This window comes from Corticium candelabrum, chromosome 2 (assembly GCF_963422355.1).
Source record: "Corticium candelabrum chromosome 2, ooCorCand1.1, whole genome shotgun sequence".
In the NCBI taxonomy this organism is placed as follows: Eukaryota; Metazoa; Porifera; class Homoscleromorpha; order Homosclerophorida; family Plakinidae; genus Corticium; species Corticium candelabrum.
Genome location: NC_085086.1, coordinates 4,524,935 through 4,548,282, shown reverse-complemented (window position 1 = coordinate 4,548,282; position 23,348 = coordinate 4,524,935). Strand labels below are relative to the sequence as shown.

At 40.6% G+C, this 23,348-nt stretch overlaps 1 protein-coding gene across 1 annotated transcript; it reads left to right on the top strand.

The window, feature by feature from the left end:
• Positions 1-4,393: 4,393 nt before the first annotated feature.
• Positions 4,394-10,684, top strand: LOC134198325 (CUB and sushi domain-containing protein 3-like). The gene is made up of 13 exons (XM_062667694.1): positions 4,394-4,472; positions 5,157-5,240; positions 5,305-5,796; positions 5,861-6,331; positions 6,828-7,001; positions 7,137-7,313; positions 7,738-7,926; positions 7,981-8,151; positions 8,804-8,989; positions 9,083-9,262; positions 9,321-9,497; positions 10,058-10,114; positions 10,177-10,684. The coding sequence occupies exons 2-13, from the start codon at positions 5,171-5,173 to the stop codon at positions 10,467-10,469; spliced, it is 2,637 nt and encodes an 878-aa protein (XP_062523678.1). The 5' UTR covers positions 4,394-4,472; positions 5,157-5,170; the 3' UTR covers positions 10,470-10,684.
• The last annotated feature ends 12,664 nt before the right edge of the window (positions 10,685-23,348 follow it).

Below are 23,348 nucleotides of genomic sequence, written 5' to 3'. Positions count from 1 at the left end.
TTATATATATATATATATATATATATATATATATATATATATATATATATATAGTCTAGCACAACCATAGGTTAACTATGAAAAATCGAAAAGAAACAGAAACATAAACTAGTACAAAATTCAAAGAGTGTCTTGTTATACAATTCCTTACTGTATTCTAACACAATAACCATAGAACCAAACATGCATCTACCAAAACCTTAGGCAAATAGCAAAGAAATAGTGCAAAATTTAAAATGTGTCATAATTACATGATGCCAAAACCCATTGTTTGAAGGTCAGTGGCTGTCTTGAGTGCGTCAGAAAACTATTCATCTATGTTGCAGTTATTAGGGAGATCCAATATCATGGCACATGTCGACCAGTTTGGATATCGTTATCGGATATTGAAACAGTAATGCTGTTACTCTACTGACAAATGCAGCACCAAACAAGGGTGTTTTTCATCCGGGTAAAATAGTAGATGCATATCTATACAGCATATACTAAAAAGTTCAAGTAATCATGCAGTTGTGTCAATTATTAGAAACATATTACATACCTGCTTCTAGCTGAAAGTAATCCTTCAAATGTTGAAGTAACGTGTTTTCATACGTCACCCTCTTAAATCAGAAACTGGAAGTTGACCGTCGTTGGTAAATCCAGTCCGTCAGCCAACGTCCCGTAGGACCTCGCTTTTATTTCTAGCGCGCCGGTCTGCACCACCGCATATAGTTCCACGTGCTTCGCCACGACGAAATAGGCATTTTATTGCAATACATAAGATTAAGACTCTTCGGCGGTCCCGCAAGAGAGGTGTTATATAGTATGACATACGGGCTCGTTGTTCGAACACCTGCGAAGTCGACGGCACGATCTGAGACCTTGTTTGAGGAGAGGAAAGTTGCATGGTGAAAGCCATGCTAAGCCGGACGTGGCAACTCAACTACGCACTGCAACACCGTGGAGTCGACACACCACTAGACGCCTTTCTCACTAGAAGCTTGTCTACCGTGCTATCAGCGTACGGTGTTATCAGAAAACTAGATTCTTTGAGACGGCCGTGTGCTCATATCTACGAATGGCACCTGTTGTAATCACCTTGCATTACCGCTGATGCTAATGCCAGTAACGGCAGTGACTGTAAATGTAAGGCTAGTGTACACTGTACAACTTGTCAAAATACTTGCTAGCGTATTCTACTGTTTAGCTTATGGCTAATTAGATGTTGATCTGTCTTGAAAAGAATTGTGTGATGTAATACACAACGTATGTCTGTATCACAGCAACAAATTAGACTACTGAACGTGTCTAGTACAGTTTGAATTGACTGTGCAACAATTATTCAACTAATCAATTAATTTAATAACTTTACTGTATCTATCAATAATAAACTGCCGTTACATGCCTCTAGTTAATATTACTAGAAATTGATCTCATTTGCATATACTGAACTTGTATTACACTTACTCACTATTTCTCTATAGTAAGAGTCTCTTTGATAAATTTATGGTCGTGTGATAGTGATATTTCGATAACAATTAATACTATGAGTGATTATTGTTCACTAGGATCCATGGCCCGTCCTTCGTACGGGCAAGATACTGTAGTGTAAGGTAGGTCTGTGGACACGTCACGTGCATCTTTGTTGCGAGGTCCCGGATATTCTGAATGAATTCGAATCTTGTTCTTCGCGCTTGTTTCGATAGAAATCGACACACTCCCCGTGTAGCGCTTGCTGCAGAAAACGTGTAGGTTGGATTCGGTGCAAATGCGATCAGAATTTAGAGAGAAACGCAAGCGATAGAAGAGTAAGTTTCGTCGGCAAGAGATATTCGATCGCTCGAAGCTTTGCGAAGGACGGCGATGCATAGGATCTACACGGAACCGGTGCGGGCGTGTGTTCGAATGAACCGGAATGTGTAGCGTGTGCGTCGTCGAGAAATTTTACGCGAGGGTCGACCCCTCGAGAGGGGACCCGGTGCGTAATTTTTTAAATTTTTTTACACAAACCATCGCCTGTGCGTACCGAGTGTGCGTGCCGATTTCGGTTGCGAACGGACAAAAGACGTGGCCCCCAAACGCGAACATGCACACACACACACAGACAATTTGAGCTTTATATATTAGATATTTGTGACACAAGCAAGACTTTGGGTTGGTTTGATTCTAAGAGCAGCCACTACTCACTTTTTCAACTCTTCTTTCATTTTCTGGATTTCTGCAGTGGTGCCACATCTAGCACAAGACTTGCAATCTCTTTAAGGATAAACAGTTTCTCCAATCTTTCTCTTGCCCATATTAGATGCATATGCAGCGTAGGTATTATAATGGATGAACAAACAGTTCAGCATCTACACCTCTTCAACATCAATCCCCTTGGCTAGTTACAACTCCTTCTATTATCAAAACACTTACAACTATCAGCAAACTCAAAAATCAATTTGATAAAGTTACAGAAGAACAGAATAAGAGAACATTAGCAACTCATATTACAAAGAAGTAAGGGAATACTGTAACTCGTAGAAAACAGCACTCAGCGCAAAGAAATCTCAACAGAGTAGCGATATCCCACCTTACAAGATTGCTGAGGCGAAGAACCGTTGTTTCTACTTGACGATTCTTACTCCGATTACTGCACAGTGCGTCAAGTTTGGGGTCAGAAACCTCCAGTGTTTGTAGATGCACACCAGGTTTTAGAATGCAGTAAAACGCGATCACATGCCCTCTTTACAAGTTACTAGGTTGTTGGTGAAAAACGCCAAGAGACGGCAGTGTGCTCAAAAACTAGCGAGGCGCTGCCACGTGATTAGTCGCAAATACGCCAGTCTATCGTCAGTTTTATTGGATAAGACTTAGCCAATATGTTGTCCTTTTACGCGCACAACTTCTACAGACAGTGATCCTTGTCCTAGTGTCCTTCTTTCCAGTAGATTTCCAAACGCAACGATGCCTAAAAAGCGAAAAGATCCCAGATATGAAAATATAAATTCTAGCCTCGTCCTCGCAAAACCAAGCCTTGGCTGACGGACTGCAACAGGCTCGACATAGCCATAACATACTCTTTCACCATCATGCAAATTTTAGGTCCGAGTCTTGCTGTGAGTTGGCCATACCACATGTTGTAACTCTCCAACCGGCTAGCTTTGGCCTTCCAGACCCGTGTGAAGAGAACGATTATGAATCAGCGCTACACGGGTCTAGGAGGCCGAGGCTACCAACCGGTTACGAAAGACTACATTTATAAACTTTGTAGAGTAGGCATTGTATGGAGCTCAAACCTCAGCCTTGATGCAATCACACAAGAACACGAGTGAAAAAATCTTCAAAAACTATACTCTCTGTAGTAGATAAAATATAATTATATAATCGTTTCGCATGCAGTGTCCTCAAAAATGGCTGCATGCGGTAATCTCATGTTGATGCAATCTCATATTGCAATCTCATATTACTCTCTTACTAGTACGTACACCCGCCCTATGGGCGTTGGCAATGTGGGCGGTAGCAATCTATCGTTTTACGCCATTTCCCTGACACATGGAAGCACAACGCATGCACGCATAAGCGACCCGGTGAGCAGGCGCATCTTGCACTCTGATAATGAGAGGATGGCGTACAGTGCAGAGCCGTATATAAAGACTCTCTAGACGGCTCTGGTATAGTGGCTGGCGAGGGTACGTCACACCAGCATACTCGGCTAATTGATTGAGCAAACAAACTCCGGCTCAATCCGTCTAGACCGTTCGTCTCGGATCTGCGATCTCGACTGGCCCACCGCGTTTCGCGACGATCCGAGACCGGCGTCGTGTCGATCAGCGCGTTACAGACAGACAGACATGTGGAGTAGGCGTTCCCGAGCGTTTACGTACTAGAGTCTAGGTTATTACAGTCTCATCGCCTAGTCTCTGGTCTCATCGTATGACCTCGTGGTCTCATCTCATTGTCTCATCGCATCATCTCATTTGTCTCATCTTGTTGTCTCATCGCGTAGCCTCATTGCCTCATCTCCTTGTCTAGTAGATTTGACACAAATAGCAGGCCATACTCTAGCTAGACTACGTCTAAGAAACTGTGGCCATGCACACGTTATACAATAGTGGCATTGTTTTTGGAATTGCGCTACCGTGTCTGAGGTTGACCTTTGCTAATGACGGAAAGAACGGGGACGAGCCTACTAACCACATCCGCGCTTGATAACCACAGTTGCGTTGGCTACTAGAGAGATGCCTAACTGATCAGACTTTCAGAAAGGGCACATCTGTCCTATCAACAAAGAAACAGAGAAAAGCTCAGAACGTAGGATTTCCAACATATCAGCACGTCGCGATCCAGTGCTCCCGTGATGTAATTAGTGTGGGCGGATTGATAGGCGGAGTTACCGTGAACAGCTCACACTAGAGCTGTAGCACTGCAACCAGTTGGGCATTGACGGAGTAGCAGTGTGACGAGTAAGAAACCAGGCGTCGGGTTAGAAGGATCCACGTTTTTCCTAGGTGACTTGCTTGCACTCGTTCTGTATGCATTGATCAGCTACGTAGTTCTGTAGAGTGGTGTGTGTGTGTGTGTGTGTGTGTGTGTGTGTGTGTGTGTGTGTGTGTGTGTGTGTGTGTGTGTGTGTGTGTGTGTGTGTGTGTGTGGTGTGTGTGTGTCGTGTCGTGTCGTGTCGTGTCGTGTCGTGTCGTGTCGTGTCGTGTCGTGTCGTGTCCATTCGCGAGTGTGTTTGGAACGAAACTCTTTAGCTAACATAGATATCTGCATTCATGTACGAGCGTAAGTTGACTTTCATGTGGTCTGTGTTTACTTTAGGCTTGTTTACGTGTGCGTTGCGCTTTTGCTACCCTAGCGGCTTAGCAGTAGTTGTACCGTCCCGAAACCGCCCAATTGCCCCGTTAATTTGAATGGGTGGACCGCGGTGTGACGATCGAAGGCTAGCTGCTAGCTCTACGTAAGAATTCTGCGAACACTGACGGCAAAAATTACTATTTGCTTTATGAGGCTGTATGTGTATGTGTGCATGCGTGCGTGCGTGCCCATTTTGCTTTGCATTGCCTGAGTCTGTGTTGGTGTTTGCGTAAGTGTGGGCGTAATACGTAGGCGTGTTTGCGTAGGCATGCACCTGTAGGTATTTGTGCTCGGTGGATCACACCTAAACATATATTTTTTAACATCTTTTGCAGTGATTTGCTAAAGCATGAAGTGGAATTTGTTCCTTTTCATATGTCTGACTACGACGAGCATATTTCTTCTTCAACGTTCTAAAGGTAACTGAGAAAAATTTACAGTAAAGTTGAACAGGCTTCTAGTGGTTTTGATTGGCATTTCCAGGAAATGAAGTTTTTCTACGTTCTGCTTCAGCTACGCTTTCTCCAACGACTCTCAGTATTCGAAATCCTCAAACACATGTCTTGGAATGGCTTAAAGCGTCCAATGCGATTGACGGAGACAACAGAGAGGGAAGTAGCGGTGGGGCATTTGACGAATATATGAAATGTGCAATGACAGGTTTTGACATTCAGTCCCGAAGAAACCCATTGAAGTACTTAAAAATAGAAATGACACGCAAGGAGAACATTTCATACGTAAAACTACATCTGAGAGACGGTTGGAACAGACAAAGGCAACAGAATGGACTTACGGTCAGTGTCAGCAACAGCTCCAACATCGATTCTGCTACACGTTGTAGCGATAAAGTGTACGATGCTTCTACGCACGGGCAATCGCCAGTGTTTGTTTGTATGAATCAAGCACGCTACATTTGGGTCGTATTACGAAGCAGTCTATGGCATCTTCAAGTTTGCGAAGTTCGAGCATACACTGGTACGTAAAATAAAACATGGATGATATTCACTAAATGGCATGTAGTTTGTTCATACCTACTAAGGTCCGATGAATTTGAATGCTTCCGGAAATACGTTGTTGTCAGATGGCCCAATTTCTTATGGTGATTTGAAGGGAAGCGCTGCTAATGCTGTAGATGGCATATCAGCGATCGGTAAATCAAAAGGACTTGGTTTTAAGTTCTGTGCTGTCAATAATTACAGAACAAACGACAAACTTCAGTTTCTTCGCATTTCTCTCTACCAAAGACAATCGATTCTTTCTGTTCGTTTGCACTTGAGAGACTCGGCAAATGGTTTTACACCAAATCGCTATTACCGCAGACTCGACGGCTTAACTGTTAGCGTTGGTAACTCCACCGATGTGAACGATGTAAGACGACATTGCGGGTCATCATATCAAGCAAGCCAAGGACAATCACCAATTTTTATCTGCTACGCTACTGGAAGTTACGTCTGGTTGACTGTAAGAGCAAATTATTATCTTGAGGTCTGTGAAGTGGAAGTTTACGCAGGTAAGGCATCACTGTCAAAGTTATAACTTAATTTATTCAGTGCGGCAATTGAATACGTAAACGATGTAGTTACCGTTCGCTTACGCTTGCTTGTATACCTACTAAGGGCTGGTTTACAGTAACTTACGCAAACGTTGAAACCTAGTGATTTACAGTAATATGTCTGAGCGCGAAAAATTTCTGGCGTTGTGCTGCTCTGTTGCTGTATGCTTTCTTACAAAGATTTCCTGCTTTTACTTGTTGATATCTTCGTCGTCCATTCCAACTAAACCACGTGATGGAGCGACAGCCGATTGGTAGCTACAAACCACACTATTTTCGGTTTACGTTACGCTGTCTTATCCAACATCTTGACGCTGGTCAGTACGTAACGTTTCACCCAAAGGTGAACCCGTATACCATAGGACGCTGACGTTACACGTTGGCGATACGCAGAACTGACGCTCGGCTTGCGTGTAAATCACTCTTAGTATGTGAAGGGATGTTTGTATGACAGATGTTCACTGCATTACTCCTGATTCTCTTGTCAATGGCAAATACATCATCACGAATGACTCGTTGGGTGGGTCTTTGTCAGTGGAATGCAATCAAGGGTATAAATCTACATTCTCTAAACCGATTATATGTGAGAGCAGTGGAAATTGGAGTCAACCATTTCCAACGTGCAAAGGTAAAAATTTTAATTAAAACTTTTGTACGAGTGCTTATTGAGAAAAATTGCATGTATAGTTGCTTTATAGTTTTATGAATCTCTACCGCAAATTGTAAGACTATGAATTTATTTTATGGTTTTGTATTATCTTAGTAGCTGGTTGTAATCAATATGACAATCCAAGCAACGGGAATGCTTTGGCGTCTACTGATAAATCTGGAGAAATAATAAACGTAGCATATACTTGCGACAAAGGCTACCATCTTATTGGAAACGAAATTCGACGATGTGATCATGGAAGTTTGACTGGAGATCCTCCAATTTGTCAGGGTAAGGCAATTTGAATATTGCATAGTTTTTAATTAATCATAAAGTATTTTTTATCTTGTCTGCGTATTTAGCGGTGAGTTGTTGATATCCGTCAACTGTGAATAACGGAAATTATTCCGCAAATGGCTATAACTAAGTGACTTCTGAAGACCTCGTTGGAAATTCAATTGAATTTCAATAGGAACTTAATTTGCAGCAACTTTATCAAAATTTTAGTTTAGCTAAGCTAAAATTTTATTTATATCATGCCAAATACAAAAAAAAATCACAAAATAAAATCATCAGCGATTACATTTATTTTGAGAAAAAGAAGGCATTTATTGAATTAAAAATTTAAATAGGAAAACTTCAAGTGTATCTAATTTGTAACAAATTGTTGTCATATGTAACTACTTTGGTTAATTTGTTAATATTTTATATTCAGCTTTCTGTGAACCTCCTCCGAACGTCAAGAATGGAAAATTATTCTTCAGTGACAATGATGGAAAGCAAAACATCAATAGTACAGTAACCTACGAATGTGACAATGGTTACAAGTTATCTGATAAGACAAAGAAAACTAGAAGATGTTTATCAAGCAAACAGTGGTCAGGAACAGCACAATCTTGTCATTGTAGGTGTAGTTGATTGTGTAAGTCTTATGAATATACTGACTTAATTTTTTTAGATATTGATTGTGGAAGACCTAGGGTTGCAACCAACGGAAACTTTACTGGAAATACGACATACAATTCAACAATTACCTTTACCTGTCGCAACGGTTATTACATGAAAGGTATTAGAAAAGCAAAGTGTTTGTCTAACGGACTGTGGAGCAACGTTCCATCAAATTGCATACGTGAGTGACTTTTAAGTTAGTTAAAATAGTTGTAATAATTACTTGGTTACAATAGACAACTGAACGCTTATATGCATTTTAGTTGTCTAACAACACCAGTCAACAAATTGAGACCAGAATATATAACAATCAGTCTGCGATACCACTGACAAACTTCTCGTCTATACCAAGCACCTTGCATCAAATTGTTATTGCATTAAAATATATTTCTCTGTCGTTAGCCTTTTCTGAAGTTTTTCAAACATCAATAACGGTAGCCTAATCTACAGTGACAACGATCAAGGCCCTGGACGTCATGATATCACAACAGGGTGACTTATGAGTGTAATGGTTTTAGACAAGACAGAGCTGACTTTGCAGCAACTTTACTAAACTGTTTGGTTTAAGTTTATGCTACATACAAAACACAAGAAAATTTGCAGCCATTACACTAACTTAGAAACAGAAGGGATGCACTTACTAACTGTGCATGCATGGTGTTCTTCTCTTACGTTGGTAGTTTAGTACAGAAATCCCACCTGACTGCGCACGGAGGGAGCACCCTCGGTACTCTCATTACCCTAATATAATATTTTTGTTATAATTAGTTGATAATGTAACAAGATACTGCATAGTGTTGATGATTGGCTAATGTTCTACATTTTTCATTTAGCATTTTGTGAACCTCCTCAACTTACAAATGGATACCTTGAATTTAGTGACAATAATGGAGTGCATGACGTTGACAGCACAGTGACCTATCATTGTGATCAAGGTTATGAGTTATATGACGACAAACAGAAAACAAGAAGATGCCAAGAAGACAGGAAATGGTCAGGAACTGCACCAACTTGCACGCGTAAGTACTTTACAAACTTAAAGTGTAGTCACAGCAATACTTCTTAGCAACACTAAAATGCAAAATTTCTAATCTTTATTTCTCTGTTTGCAGAAATACAATGCTCGGATATTTCTAATGAAATTATCGAAGATGGCAGCATTCTAAACAATAATAGACTGCTTGGCTCTATTGCTGTGTACGAATGCAATAGAGGATACCGCATTGCTGGAGACAAAACAAGAGTATGTCAATCGAATGGGAAATGGTCGGGCAATCCTCCAGTATGTCAAGGTATACACTCAACCCTTATACTTATTTTAAAAGTTCATATGCAATAGAACTTTTTCAGGTAACAATTGCGTTTCACTTGCTTCGCCAACTAACGGCAACGTTACAACTGAAATTGTACACACTATTGTTATCTCAACTTACTCTTGCGAGTCAGGATATCGATTGAAAAACGGAGATAGTTCTAGAATTTGTTTGCCAAGTGGGCTGTGGAGTGGAAAGGAGCCATCATGTGAACGTAAGTATATGATCATGAGAACCGTCGGTTCTGCATGGGCATTATTAATATGTACGTTTGAATCTGAATGTATGCATAGCACTGATGTTCACGCATAATTCACACAATGCTAATAATATTAATATTGGTAAGGTGCTACAGGACTGCTTCTAACATGACGTATGCTACACTAGAGAATAATAGATCACCACACCTACAAATCGATTTGCACTGTGCCAGGCCAAGCCGATTATTTTGTACTGCCACTAGGAAGATACCTTTTCCATAGGCATGTTGCTTGACATACAACCTGTGAAAGCTGGAATAACTACCTTCTTTGTTTGGCTACTAATTGATTAATTATTAACAAGGTTTGTCTGTGCCCAAGTGAACAAGGGGTGTTTCTGGTTGTTATAATAAATTATACATCTTTAATAATTAATTAAATACTAAACATATGCCATCGATAATATATCTCTTTACCAATAAATCTAATCTGTGGTTTTGCAGAGTTACATTAATACAATTTATATACAAAAAACCCTTTAAGATAAATTAATAATATCTGGTTTATATGTTAGCTTGCAGCTGTGATTCTATTCAAACACGTCAAGATGCCAATAAGAAACAACATGCTGGTAACAACAAATTACGATTGACTTTCATTTATTAACAGAATTAATTTCTACGTGTATTGTAGTTGTTTTAGTGCAAGTAACTTCTTCCGCTCAAGAAAACAAAGGACAAGTATCATTCAAAGCTAAAGTTAAAAAAGTCTGCCGTGCCAACAATGCAATAGCACGCAAGATAAAGTCTGGAAATTTTGCTTCACTTGCTGCCACGCAGCAAACTCAGCATGGAACTTGCCGATGTCCCGACTTTCAGAAAAAAGTTGTGTACAGAGTAGGGGTCAAGGTCAATGGGAAATCCGGAAAAAAATGGCAACTTGAAGTGCCACGAAAGTTTTATGTTGCAGAATCAACAGTATGCTAACAGAAAGCAGCAGCTGTATTGCTAATGTCAGTTGTCTGGTCTTATTAGTAAAAGAGTATCGGATGCTGGTAACTAACATTCACTGAATAGTATGAAATTATGGGCGCTTCCAAATTCTCTTCAACAAGTAGTATATTAAAGTGTTTGTTGACAACGAATTACATCGTCGTGTACAAGCTTTTCAAAGTGTGAATAAAATTCAGTTTACCAACTATCCCTAACACATCAGGCGTTGGTCTCATCTTCTCCATAAAATACTACTCCACAAACTACATAGAGCTGTTACTTTTACTGTGTTTCGCACTTCACCATTCTTCTCTTTTCTAATAGACGAAACACGCACTAAGACTACTAAACCTCTCATTACACATAACATAGGCACTAATACAGGAAAGGTGTATTTCATTGGGGTTTCAGAGTACTATAGCCAACCTATAGTATACAATTGTTAGCTAAAATTGTGAGAGCCTCAAATTGACAATGGCAAAATCTCCTGCTTGAAGTGCAGATTGCTCACAACACTGCATATCATGAGTCAATCAAAGATGTGCCATAACACTCACCATACCCGTCAGATTACCATCAGCATTAGCAGATAGTAACATAACAATTTGTGAATCATAACCATGATGTCTGCAGACATTAAAAAGCAGTCACACCCTGCAATAACAAAATTTGTGTTCATTATTTTATTTAATGTAATATTCGTCCTATCACAAATCTCATCACATCAATGAAATATCACTCTATTCGTTCATTCATTCATTCACTCAAAACTAACAAATGGAATCAGTTTTGTTCACATTTGCTCCTTTTTGCAACAAAATATGTACAATGGAATCGAAGTCTCTAGCACAAAGTTTGACAGGTACAAAATCTACAATAGAGTGAGTTGTTATCAACCAACAATAGAACGAGTCAGTCATTCAATAACATACATCTATATCACACGCATCAGGTGAAGCTGATCCTGACTTCAAAAGACTTTCCACCTCATCGGCTTTGTTGTCCTCCACTGCTAACACTAGACTCCTATCCATGTCTGGTGTGTTTCACTCATCCTAACATCACATCACAATTGACACATGCATCTACAAACCTAGAACATCATCAAATGAGCGTAAAACTCGTTATCTAAAAGATCAACCCTTCGTGCACTGGGGCACAATATGACTCGCTTTTATCTCTGCCATGCAAAAATGGTACTTTTGATTGTGTTTGTTTTTTGGTTGTTTGGATTACAAAGAATTTTGATAAAATATTTATCAGAGGTTCTAGCTGCGAAACTAATATTTTTAGAAAGGAAGTTGACAGTAGTTGCCTATTTGTCAAGCTCTGCGCAAAAATCTATTCAAATTCTCGTCATTTCATGCAAGGAAAGAATCCAAGAGTCTATCCACATCTTTTACAGAAGAACATAGTTTTGCCAATTAGGTAGACCTCAATTAATCGCCATCAACAATTTCCTAATTACCTATTTCTACTACGCAAACAAGCTAAGTTTGTTAACGTTGTTTGTACATGTTTGGCTAAATTGAGAAACATCCTTCTTGGATGCTTTGGAACAAGGTTTTCCTATCTCGTTGGCAGAGCTAGGGCCACTAGCTGTATTGCATGGCAAGAACACAAGATCTGGTGAAACGCTCATTGAAGATGAGCGAATCATGAGATAAAGCGATCTCTTCTCTTCTGCGCTCGTTATTAGAATTAGGCAGTCAATGTCTGGAAATGAATGGACAGTCACTGATCGTACATACATACTCTGTGGAATATCCAATTTCTGCAAAACATTCCTTAATGCATAAAGCTAAAATTTTAATCTACAGACAAATGTACACAATCTGCAAGTAGGCGCATGCAAACTCGAGCACAACAATGCAAACAGTTGCACCACCCACGTCAAATACGCGCTTCGGCATCGAGCATGCAGACCTACAATGTCTAAGTCAGTTAAAATTACTGCATTCGTCCAGAAATGTAAGTATAGACCTAGCAGCTTGCCATTAAATCAAATTTCGTTTTACAACGAGCTATTTTTAAAATAATCGAAGTCTTTTAGTGGTCTGCATGCATTGTATTGTGATTACTCACCTACAGGCATTCACAATCTAGGAAACTCTGTGAAAGTTGGTACCTACCAACACAGTTCTTGAATTACACACTTTGTCAGATTGGCATTGTTTTGGAATTCCGATACCGTGTCTGAAGTTGACCGTACGTTGCCTAGTAGAGAAAGAACGGCAAAGATCCGCCTACGCGTGCAACCCGGGCTCTAGATGGAGTCCAATTGCGGTGATCGCTGGTCAAATGCTTGATCAGACTTTTAGAAAGGGAGCATCTGTCTTAACTCACAAAAAACAATAACAAAGAAACAGAGAAACGCCCAGACCGCACGGTTTCCGACATTTCAGGATGGCGCAAGCCAGTGCACCCGTGATGTAAATTATAGTGGGCGGATTGGGGAGTGTAGTTACGTGATCAGCTCATGCACTCTAGCACCACAACCCTATTTTCATCTGGGCATCGACTAGCTGTGACTAGAAAGAACAACACAGGGAATGTGACACAAATCCACATGTGTTTTTGTGTGTGTTTTCATGAGCATTTCTGTGGGAAACGAGGCAAACCTATGTGTGGGTTTGCGAAACAAATACCCACATATGGGTTTTCTAACCCACAGAAACTTTACAAAAAACCCGCAAAAAAAACGACAAAAACCCACGTAAAACCATAAGAAACCTACCATAACACACCATAACCCACCTTGAGGGTTTTTGTAAAATTAAGAAAACCCATACATTAACCTGCAAAACCCACTATGGGAACGCTTTTAATTAGAGGCCCCTGCCATTTTGATTTCTGTCGATTTTGCTATATATATGGACTTTTTGATTGAATTCAATCGTCTTTATTAAATATACTTTCGCAACAATTTACACTTTGGCACTTCAAACTACGTAGCTAGTCTAATTATATCTAAAGTACCTAGCAACTTCTATGTTATCGCTAGAGAGCAGTCTTTTGTCTCCATTAAAAGCGACCCACTTCCTGGCTACTAGCTCGTGTGCCAACTCTACAACGAGCCAGTTTTTGTCTTTGCCCCAGTAGCGTTGCACGCCAAAAAGCTTTGCCATCGGTTTTAAATGCTTGTTAAGAAGTGCCATTAAAATGTTTGGCAGCTTCAGTACGGCTGCTACAACAGCATTGCTGCTTCTCTACGATAACTCATGATCTGTCAAAGCATACAATTAGGGGGCGTATATTGATAATATCCCGGATAAATTTACTTTCACCTTGGTCAATCGCCGTATCAAGAGCCGTATCGTTAGCGTTCGTCTCGTGATGTTCTCGACTGCAGCTGGTTGGAGCGACACCTAAGTTCTCCAGTGAGAGTCGTTCCGCTCTTTCTCCGCGACCAAACTGCCAATGAGAGGCAGCTTCGGTGCCTACGAGAGATGCGCAGGCTGCAGCAGCTGATCTTTTTCGGGAAGCGAGAAATGGAAATGGGCTGTGGTTATTGGTGTCGAAAGTGCGCCATGGAGATCGAGTTGTGGATTCAGTCTTCATCTTGGAATTCGATTTCACGTGCCGACACATCGGCGTCTGCAGTTGCGTTGTGGTCGTCGAAGCAGATGTTTCTTTCAGTCAGAGTCTTGGGCTTGGTTGCAGTTGCAGAGGGCTCCTCGGCTTCCTGCAAAGAACACAAAGATGGTCTGTGAGTTTAGGGTTTGAAAACAGCTACACGCGTAGCTAGAATACCTTTGGACGCATGGAAAGACTGGCGATTCGTCTTCTGTGTTCCCTCGTACTGTCCATTAGATGACTAGGGATTCCAGCTGCCACAGATCAGAAGCTGTTGACGCATTGGTACTTTGTACGTTGCATTATATACCGTTGGTAATACCTTCCCCGAATCCAACCTGTGGCATGGAACACTTTGGCAGGATATCTGGGACAGCTTCGTCTAGTCTAGTCTGATCACCATCTAAATTTATTTAAGTTCTTGGCAGAATTGAAGAATTCTCTTGCAGTTTTTTTATGAGCCGCTTTACTGTATTTACAAAGTTGCATGTTAGTGTTTGTTCAACAGACTGATTAGTGTGACATTCTTACCATGCATGTACTGTGTGTGCAGCCATGGATGATGTGCTTTCAAAAAGGCTTGTCCTGCTTGGGAGACTTTCCCAGCTGGTGTCAAGTGTACATTTATAATAGCAGCTGGAACATCCTTGGTCATAGTGCTCAGGTTGTGCTGTGGTGTACTGTATGGGTAGATCGAAGCCATTGTAGACTTCTTGCTTTCTTCTATAAGTTCGTTTATTTGATGGCAAAGTTTGAGTTTACTGCCCATCTTTTTTTACGCCAATGGTGCTTAGCGTTGACTCACCTGCCATGCTTTGGAGTGCTTCTCCATCAATCTCTTCGTCTGTGACATCCGTTTAGTTAGTAAAGCTATCATTTTCTACAAACAAGTTGAGTATTGACATACCAATAAAGTTTGCTGTAATGTCTTCTGAGCAGTCAATGCTACGCAGCCATTGTGCTGTCTCTTCTACTGTCCATGTTGTGAAGTCTGAAGATCATTCAGTAAGAATTCGTACATGTACACGTTCATCTTGCAATTGATTCTTATACCTGTGATTGTAGTTGTCTTTTCCAATAACTTGTTCAAGTCTAGATCTATCTCTGTACACTCACTGTTATTTAGTGGGTCAGCTGGGCTGGATGTGCTGATGAGTTTGCTCATGATACAGATCGATCTCTCTTGCAAGATGAAGTGTGCTATGAGTTTCCCGCTTTGCATTTTACTTTTGGTTTGTCTGTTGCTGATTGGTGGGATTTCTGCTGGGCCAAGCTTGCTGATAGGTTAAAGTTGATAATGGCTAGCATGGACCTGATCGGGAACCTTAGAGCCACACTGTGATTGGTGGAATGCGGATCCTCATGTTGATTGGTGGGATTTGGATCTTCATGTTGATAGGTGAGATTTGGATCCTCATGTGGTGTATGCTCTTGTCTCGTGTCGGCCTTCTTTAGTAGTCAGCCCTGATTGGTTGTTGTAATACCAGCTGGCAATTTAGAACAAACTTAATAGTCTAATAGGTTGATAAGAGACCTGAGGAAACATACTTTGTCTGAGTGTGTAAGTAGGTTTTGGCGGTTGCCTGTAGGCTATACACATTGATAGTTTGGAGGCAGCTGGTCGTAGTTTTGTTTGATTCAGACTTCATGTGTCTAAAGACATGAGTGCCCATGAAAGGAACCATGAGAGTTAGTTTCAGTTGGCACATTGCTCTGTCAGGTGCATTGTGTAACTTGTACATGTCTGCACTGGTTTTAAAGGAACTTCTAGTGCGAAACGTGTTTGTAGTGATCGGAGTGTGAATATGGACTCAATAACTTGTGATTGTGAAAATGCTTCTAAACAGCACTGTCATTGCCCATGTTCCATTTGCAATTTTAAACCAGTGTCAAAGACTACTGCACATAGGCATTTATGTAACATTGATCAGGAACATTTGGATGCTAATGCTTGCAGTTCTCTCAACGAAAGTAGTGTAGAAGAGGATGAGATAGCTGTGGCATCTAATGGGAGCATTCCTTATAGTGATGCAAGTGACACTGTTTCCGATATTAACAGTGGTAAAGATAAACTTGAAAATCCTGGTAGGTATGAAACACTTCTGGAACTTTTAAGTTTAAAGGATAAACACAAAATGTCCAACAAATGTTTTGAAGACATTTTAAAATGGTCCAACAGACAAATACTTGATGAGAGATCTCAACTACCTGAATTGTGGTCTGCTGTACAGAAGGCTTTAGGAGATGCTGGTTGTATTCCACCGAGAGTTTACTACATTTGCCTTCACGAAGATCACCCATGCCACTCTGACATTTTGGATAGTGATATTGCATTGTGCAGACACTGCGGTAGACCTGGTTCTGTAAAGTACTACTATTTGAGTTTGATCGGTAAAGTCAAAGCATGGACTCAACAGAAAGCGATGTGTGAGAAGATGTTGACACACTGGAAGGAACGTGATCATTGGCTTCATTGTGACAGGAATGAATCGAATTCCTGTCACAATGAATTCGATTGTGTCAGGAATGAAGGAACTCCTGGAGATATCCTTGTAAGAAGGAAGCATGTGATGGAGTGAGGTTTGACAAGCTTTCATATTTCTGGGATTATGAAAAGGTGTTCGGCAGTGTGGCTCATGTGTTGAAGCATTACTTGTATTTATTGTCTTCTTGTATTCATGTAAGAGTGGCCTTTACCTTTAATTAAGATGTGAGACCATTGGCTGTCAGGGCATATTGTCTGCAGCAGAAATATTGGCATCACCAGTAGACATCACTTCAGACTCCAGACAAGTTTGTTGTCTACTTTGCTACCACTACAACAAAGTAATTTTGTCTACCAAAAGAGGTGATCCAAGAAACATAGCATATATTGGTAAAAATGCAGTCGAAAATGATGTGTCAAGTATTGGTATCATCATGCATATCTGTTGCAGGCCATTGGAATGGGTGGCAGCCTTTCAATAAACCATCTCATGGCTGTGGTAAGGTAACCAATATTTGAGAACTAAGTATCTATACTGAGTATTAATTAATACTATTCAATATTGGTAAAGTGTCAGTGTTAGTGGAATATGTAAGTTGTCTGTGCATTTTCTTTTTTCTAATGTCATCTGATCATGTACAAAGTAGTATGGTCGGTTGTGTGTAATCGAGATAAGGTGTTCTATGTTGACATTAATTCTTTCCTAGCCACCATCTCGGTTACTATAGCTACAATTTCCAAAACAGACAGAGGCCATACCATCAAAGTTTATGTTTTTGGCTTTGTATTCACTTAAATACTACCCAAGAAGAGAGCAATATCATAGATCCATTTCTATCTCCGCTTTGTGATGAGATTGTGGATGGTTTCATTGACGGTTGGTTTAAATTATGCCTTAAAATGTCTGCAAATGGTTGCTGCAGTTACGCTTTGTAATTGTAGGCATTGATGTCCAATATTCCTTATCCTTACCAGAACTTCCAGCAGGACCAGCAAAACTTCGTCATTTGATGCTGTTGTGGACTGGAGATCATGTTGCCCAATGTGAGATCTCAAAGGGAATTTTTTGTGGACAAAGAACATGTTGATTTTGCAGTATAGAAGGTTCTAATTAGTTTTTTGTGATATAGTTTTAAAACTATTAGACTAGATATTAATTTTTCTTGTTTTAGGAAAGATGCCAATGGGAGGTAATCACTATTATTATGGCAATTATTGCAAATTGTCTCGTTACCCTGCTGAGAAGAGGCAACTTTGTAAGGAGTTGTTATCATCTCTTGAAAGTGTTGATCAGAAAGAAAGGCAAACTGTCAGACAAAGCTGTGCAAAGGAGTTGGGTTTTAAAGAAACCACCATTCTTCACCAGCTTTATTACTTATATGGGTTTGACTTCACAAGAGAGTTTGTTATCGATGCTCAACATTGCCTTCCATTGGGTGTTGTTAAACACAACGTTCATTTGATGTTCGATGAAGAGAAAGAAGTTGATCCCATGGATGCAACTAGCCCACAAAAGCTGAAAATTCTGTCTGAGAAATTAGCTTTGTTCCCACGGACTGCTGGTATTGAGGCTTTTTGTTACATTAGCAATTATTGTTTATTTGTAATGTCTAATCGATTTTCTGTAATGTTATAGAGATGAAGGCGTCTCGAATACCAACGAATGTACTGCATGCTGGATTTTGGAAAGGTGGCAAGCGTGGGTATACCAAAAGCATCAGAATCTAAATGTTAATATGTTGTAGCTAAGGAATGGCAGAAGTTTGCATTCCCTGTGTCAGAAGTGCTGCTACATGATATTGTCTCAACAGCAGACTTTGCAATATGGCAATACATTGCACGAATTGTTGAGTACATATTTGGTTCTGGACGTGATGGATGGACAGAAGAGGCGGCGAAATGCAGTACATCGATTTTGTTTACGTCACAACATTTTGCTGAAAGATAGTTACGGTCTGAGGGCATGTACGGTAGTTGTGCACAATTTGATCTATTTGAAGGACTGTGTTCACCGCTTTGGCAGCCTGGACAATTATTGGTGCTATGTTTTTGAGAGAGCAGTTTAACGGTACACCAAGACTATACACAACTGCAATAACATTGAGCACGCTATAGCATATTTTGAAGTACAGAGAGAATTTTTGTCTAGTCATTCTAGACAGCCCCCTGATTTCACTCTTGAACCAGATGTACTAAGAGACACAAATGGATTGGTCAGTTTCTGTATTATGTTGGAGTTTGATTCTAAATTCATCTATTTGGATTTGGTTTTAGTTGTGAGCCAAGACACTAGCAAGTGCATCTACTCTGAGTACAGAAAGTCTCCAATTCTGATTGGTGCCTTGCACTCCATACAGATTGAAGGAGACATTCTTAACTCACTGATGTCTTGTTTGCGTTGTACACAAGCATTCAGATCGAATCCGAGAAGGTTGGGTATGGAAATTGCAGGAAAGATAATTGTACCTTGCATTTCTCCTAATTTGACATTTCAGTCAGGAGACGCTGCAGTTATATCAGGCATTTGTGGTGAGAGAGAGTCTGTCATCGAAAGTTGCAGATTATAGTCTGTGCGTGTTGGAGAAGCGTAAACAGTAGTTGTAGAAAGTGATTTGTATCGACAAGTTGGCATGCACTAAGCCACTGGCTGCATTACTGTGTTGCCAAATCGGTCAAGAGTACATATTTTGGCCGAGAAACTGATGCGAAAAGCAATTCTGATGCCGGTAGTGGGACAGCGGCTTGATGGAAAGTATTTCTTGTTGCCTGATCTCATGCGACCATTTCCTGTGACTGACTCAAAAGCAGTTGTGGTACCAGTTTATGTGGTGGTCAATGACATGGTGTTGATAATAGGTGACCAAAATGAACTATAGTATGGTAGAGTGGTGGGCAATGATCCTACAGACAAGAGCAAGCCTGTGCGTGTTAATTTCTATGCTGAAATTCGATGTCCAAAGCATGAGAAGAGGGAGTCCAATAGAATTGATGAGGTTCACATGAACATAGTAGTTAGCGTCGCTCAGAGAAGATGGAGTGATGATTAAAAACAGTGGATTGCTGACAATTAGCAACTTATAGCTGTTTGTTTGCTTGTTCGTAGGCATGTCTGTGTGTCTGTTAGTTTGCCTGTTTGTAGGCATGTGTGTGTGTGTGTGTGTGTGTGTGTGTGTGTGTGTGTGTGTGTGTGTGTGTGTGTGTGTGTGTGTGTGTGTGTGTGTGTGTGACTGTCTATCTGTCTGTATGTCTATCTGTCTGTCAGTCTATTGCAAAGTCTGGTGGCTTTTATATAAATTCTGTCATACCTGAAGCTTTGTCTAGCTGGAAATTTTCGCTTGTAATGTTGATGTTTATTTACTAAGACTGGCCATCTCTCCATTTCTTGTGAAGACAGCAGCTTTATGTGCACAGCAGCATCTATTCTATTGTTGATAGCAGATTTAAAGTAGTTATCTATACGTACTGATAACTGTTACTTACTAGACGTTGGCTAGCACTACTGCTCAATATTTAGTCAGAGTTCCATCTCAGTTCTTCTCCAGATGTTTCTGGAAGCTCAATCTTTCTTACTTTGGATGGCCTTGGACCTCCATCCACTACAGGAACGTCCGGGAACCCCAAGTCCCAAGAGCCTGGCGAAGTTCGAGGAGCTGGGCGGCATGGCTGCCGATGTCGAAGGCACTTTATAATTTTGCGACGTTGTTCCGGGTCCTTGAAAGAGACACTCGCAGGTGTGTTGAATCCATTTGTGGGCGTCCGATGAGCGGTGTGTTCCTCTTGGTGGTTTCGCAACTCGATATGGGTTTTTGTACATATGGTAGAGATTTTTATATTATTTCAAAGGTTACATCAAGGCCGTAATATAACTAACAATATTATATTGTAGCCTCGAAGACTCACAACACTAGTGCGCCAGCTTACAGTTTATAATTATCTTATTAATGGTTTTTCCCGCTTCATATCCGGGAGTTTGTGCCATCAGCGATGCTGGGCCAAAAAACGAGTAAAATAGCTAAAAATTCAGCACCTAAGGGATTCTTTATCTAGAAAACAAATTGTGTCACCTGGGATCTTCCTTTTCTACGTACAACGGTCTGCTTGTACGAGCCCTTGTTGCTGCCGCTGGCTTGTCGAATTCGCTGGCTGCAGACCTAGATTTGGAAGAGATCTTTGGGTGGAGATACACATCTCGATCGCGAGGAAAGAATCCATCGATTACAATTGCTGGATTTCATCTGCCAATGCATGAACACGATTAGGACAATGTAGAGAATCAGTGGAGAACACAGACAGAAGCAATCTTGCATGGCTGTAGAGACGTATTACCTGCATTTCTGCCATCGTTCTAGCCAACTAAGCGATATGCAGCTTTGGCGCGCAACTATAATATGATTGCTAGCAACTAATGTGGGTTTTGCTTGTTTCATGAGGGTTTTTGCTGTTTCCGACAGGTTTTGGAAATGATGCGTTTTCGTCTAGACGTACACACGTTTTCGTATACGCGTAGGCATATACGCGGTCTACAGAGCTCCATTAAATAGTTATACTTAGACTAGGTGACTAGGTGAGTGCAATCTACAAATGTCTAGGAATTCTAGCTACTCTGTCTGTCTCATGCAGCAATAACAGCTGCGCATGCGTCGACTAAAACCCATGTTATGTTTGTAACGTTTCCTGTTGTGTTTTCTATGGGTTTTACTTTATCGATCGACAGAAACCCATGCATAACACATGTCGGGTTAGATGGGTTTTGTGTCGCATTCCATGTGCCCAGTGAGCTTCAGCCTTTTCACATTACAGTCGTCGGCTGCTAATACAACACGGCCCCTCTACGACGTCAAACAGACGCGTCACAACGTCGAATTCTGCACTATAGTATAGTGTGAACTAACAAGCAATTGCAAGTCGCTGGAGACGATTCATGTGAAGTCTCCAACGTCTAGGAACCACTGGGTCGCTTATGAACTGTAACTTGTTCTCTTTCAATGTTGGAGTCGCCTGAAGCGTCCTGACCCGTCTCTTCTGTGCTCTCGTAGTTGGCCTCGGAAAGCAAGACCAACACAAAGCGCCGCGCAACGCAGCAAGCGGTCGGTCCAAAGCTCATACGCTAACGACTACTGCGCGTGCGCATTCGGTGAAGTGTTCCTTTAACTATCTCCTAAAGATAGGAAAGATTTTAATTTAATTAATAATAAATCTAATTGAAACCATTCAAACATAAGAGAATTTTAGGCTTTCTTTATTTTGGTACGTTAGCTTGCAGCTGCGATTCTACTCAATCACGTCGAGATGCCAACAGGAAGCGTCAAGCTTGTGTTAGCCTCGAATTTCCAGACCAGAAAACGCACAAAGCGCGAGTTCTTGCGATTCGCACATTTCTGGTCTGGAAGTTCGAGGCTACGCAAGTATCTACTTGACTTTCGATAAGGTAATTGATTTCTACTCTTTTTGATAGTTGTTTTGCTGCAAATTACTTCTTCAGCGCAATGAGCTAGTACAGGAACAAATATCGTAAAAGCTCAAACTTAGAAAGATGTGCCGTGCCGTTGCACGAACGATAAAGACTGGACATTTTGCGTTGCTTGCTGTTTCAAGATGGAACTTGTCGCTTGAACACGCACGCGAAATTTATATGTGAACGCTAATTAACCGCGTAACGACACTGTTTGTACGTCTATCATTTTAGGTCAAGTTGCACGTGCATGTTCACGAAACTCAAATAAATTTGTGTCATGACATTTTAGCTCATCGTCAAAGGGGCGATGTTGAGAACCTAGTAGATGACTTTCAAACCCAACTAATTGCCTCTTAAATCAACAAATATATATATATATATATATATATATATATATGCAGTCTAGCACAACCATAGGTTAACTATCAAAAATCAAAAGGAAACAGAGACTATATTTAAACTGGTGCAAAATTCTAAAAGGGATTTGCTATACAATTCCTTACAGCATTCTAACACAATAACCATAGAACCAAACATGCATCTACCAAAAACTTATTTAAATTGCAAAGAAAGTAGTGCAAAATTTAAATGTGTCCTAGTTATACAATGCCAAAACCCATCGTTTGAAGGCCAGTGTCTGTCTTGACTACGTCAGTAAACTCGTCATACAAATTGCAGTTATTAGGGAGCTGCAATATCATGGCACAAGTCGAGCAGTTTAGCTAAGATAACGTTACCAGATATTGAAACACTGATGCTATCCGGCAAGTGGAATCCCATCGCAGGAACTGCTGTTACTCCACTGACAAACTGCAGCAGAAAAAGGAAGGTGTTTCTCATCCGAGTAAAATAGTAGATTCATATCTATATAGCATATACTGAAAAGTTCAACTAGGCATGCAGTGTGTCAATTATTAAAAACATGTTACATACTTGCTTATAGCTGAAAGTAATCCTTCAAATGTTGAGGCAACTTGTTTTCATACGTCACCAGCTTAGATCAGAAGCTGCAAGTTGACCATCGTTGGTAAAACAGACTCGACATTGCCTTACCATGCTCTTTCACCATCGTGCAAATTTAGGTCCGAGTCTTGTTGTGAATTAGCCATACGACATGTTGTAACTCTTCAACCGGCTAGATTTGTCCTTCCAGACCCGTGTGCAGAAAACGATTTTGAATCTTCGCAACACGAGTCTGGGAGGCCGAGGCTACCAATCTGTTACGAAAGACTAAATTTATATACTTAGTACAGTAGGCATTGTATGGAGCTCAAAACGCAGCCTTGATGCAATCACACAAGAACACGAGTGAAAAAATATTTTAAAACTATACTCTCTGTAGTAGATAAAATATAAT

What these genes read in the sequence shown, in the direction of transcription:
- LOC134198325 (XM_062667694.1), top strand. Translation starts at nt 5,171, where the DNA reads ATGAAGTGGAATTTGTTCCTTTTCATATGTCTGACTACGACGAGCATA. An exon ending in AGATCCTCCAATTTGTCAGG is followed by an intron (nt 7,314 to 7,737) that starts GTAAGGCAATTT and finishes TTTTATATTCAG; the next exon opens with CTTTCTGTGAACCTCCTCCG. An exon ending in AACTGCACCAACTTGCACGC is followed by an intron (nt 8,990 to 9,082) that starts GTAAGTACTTTA and finishes CTCTGTTTGCAG; the next exon opens with AAATACAATGCTCGGATATT.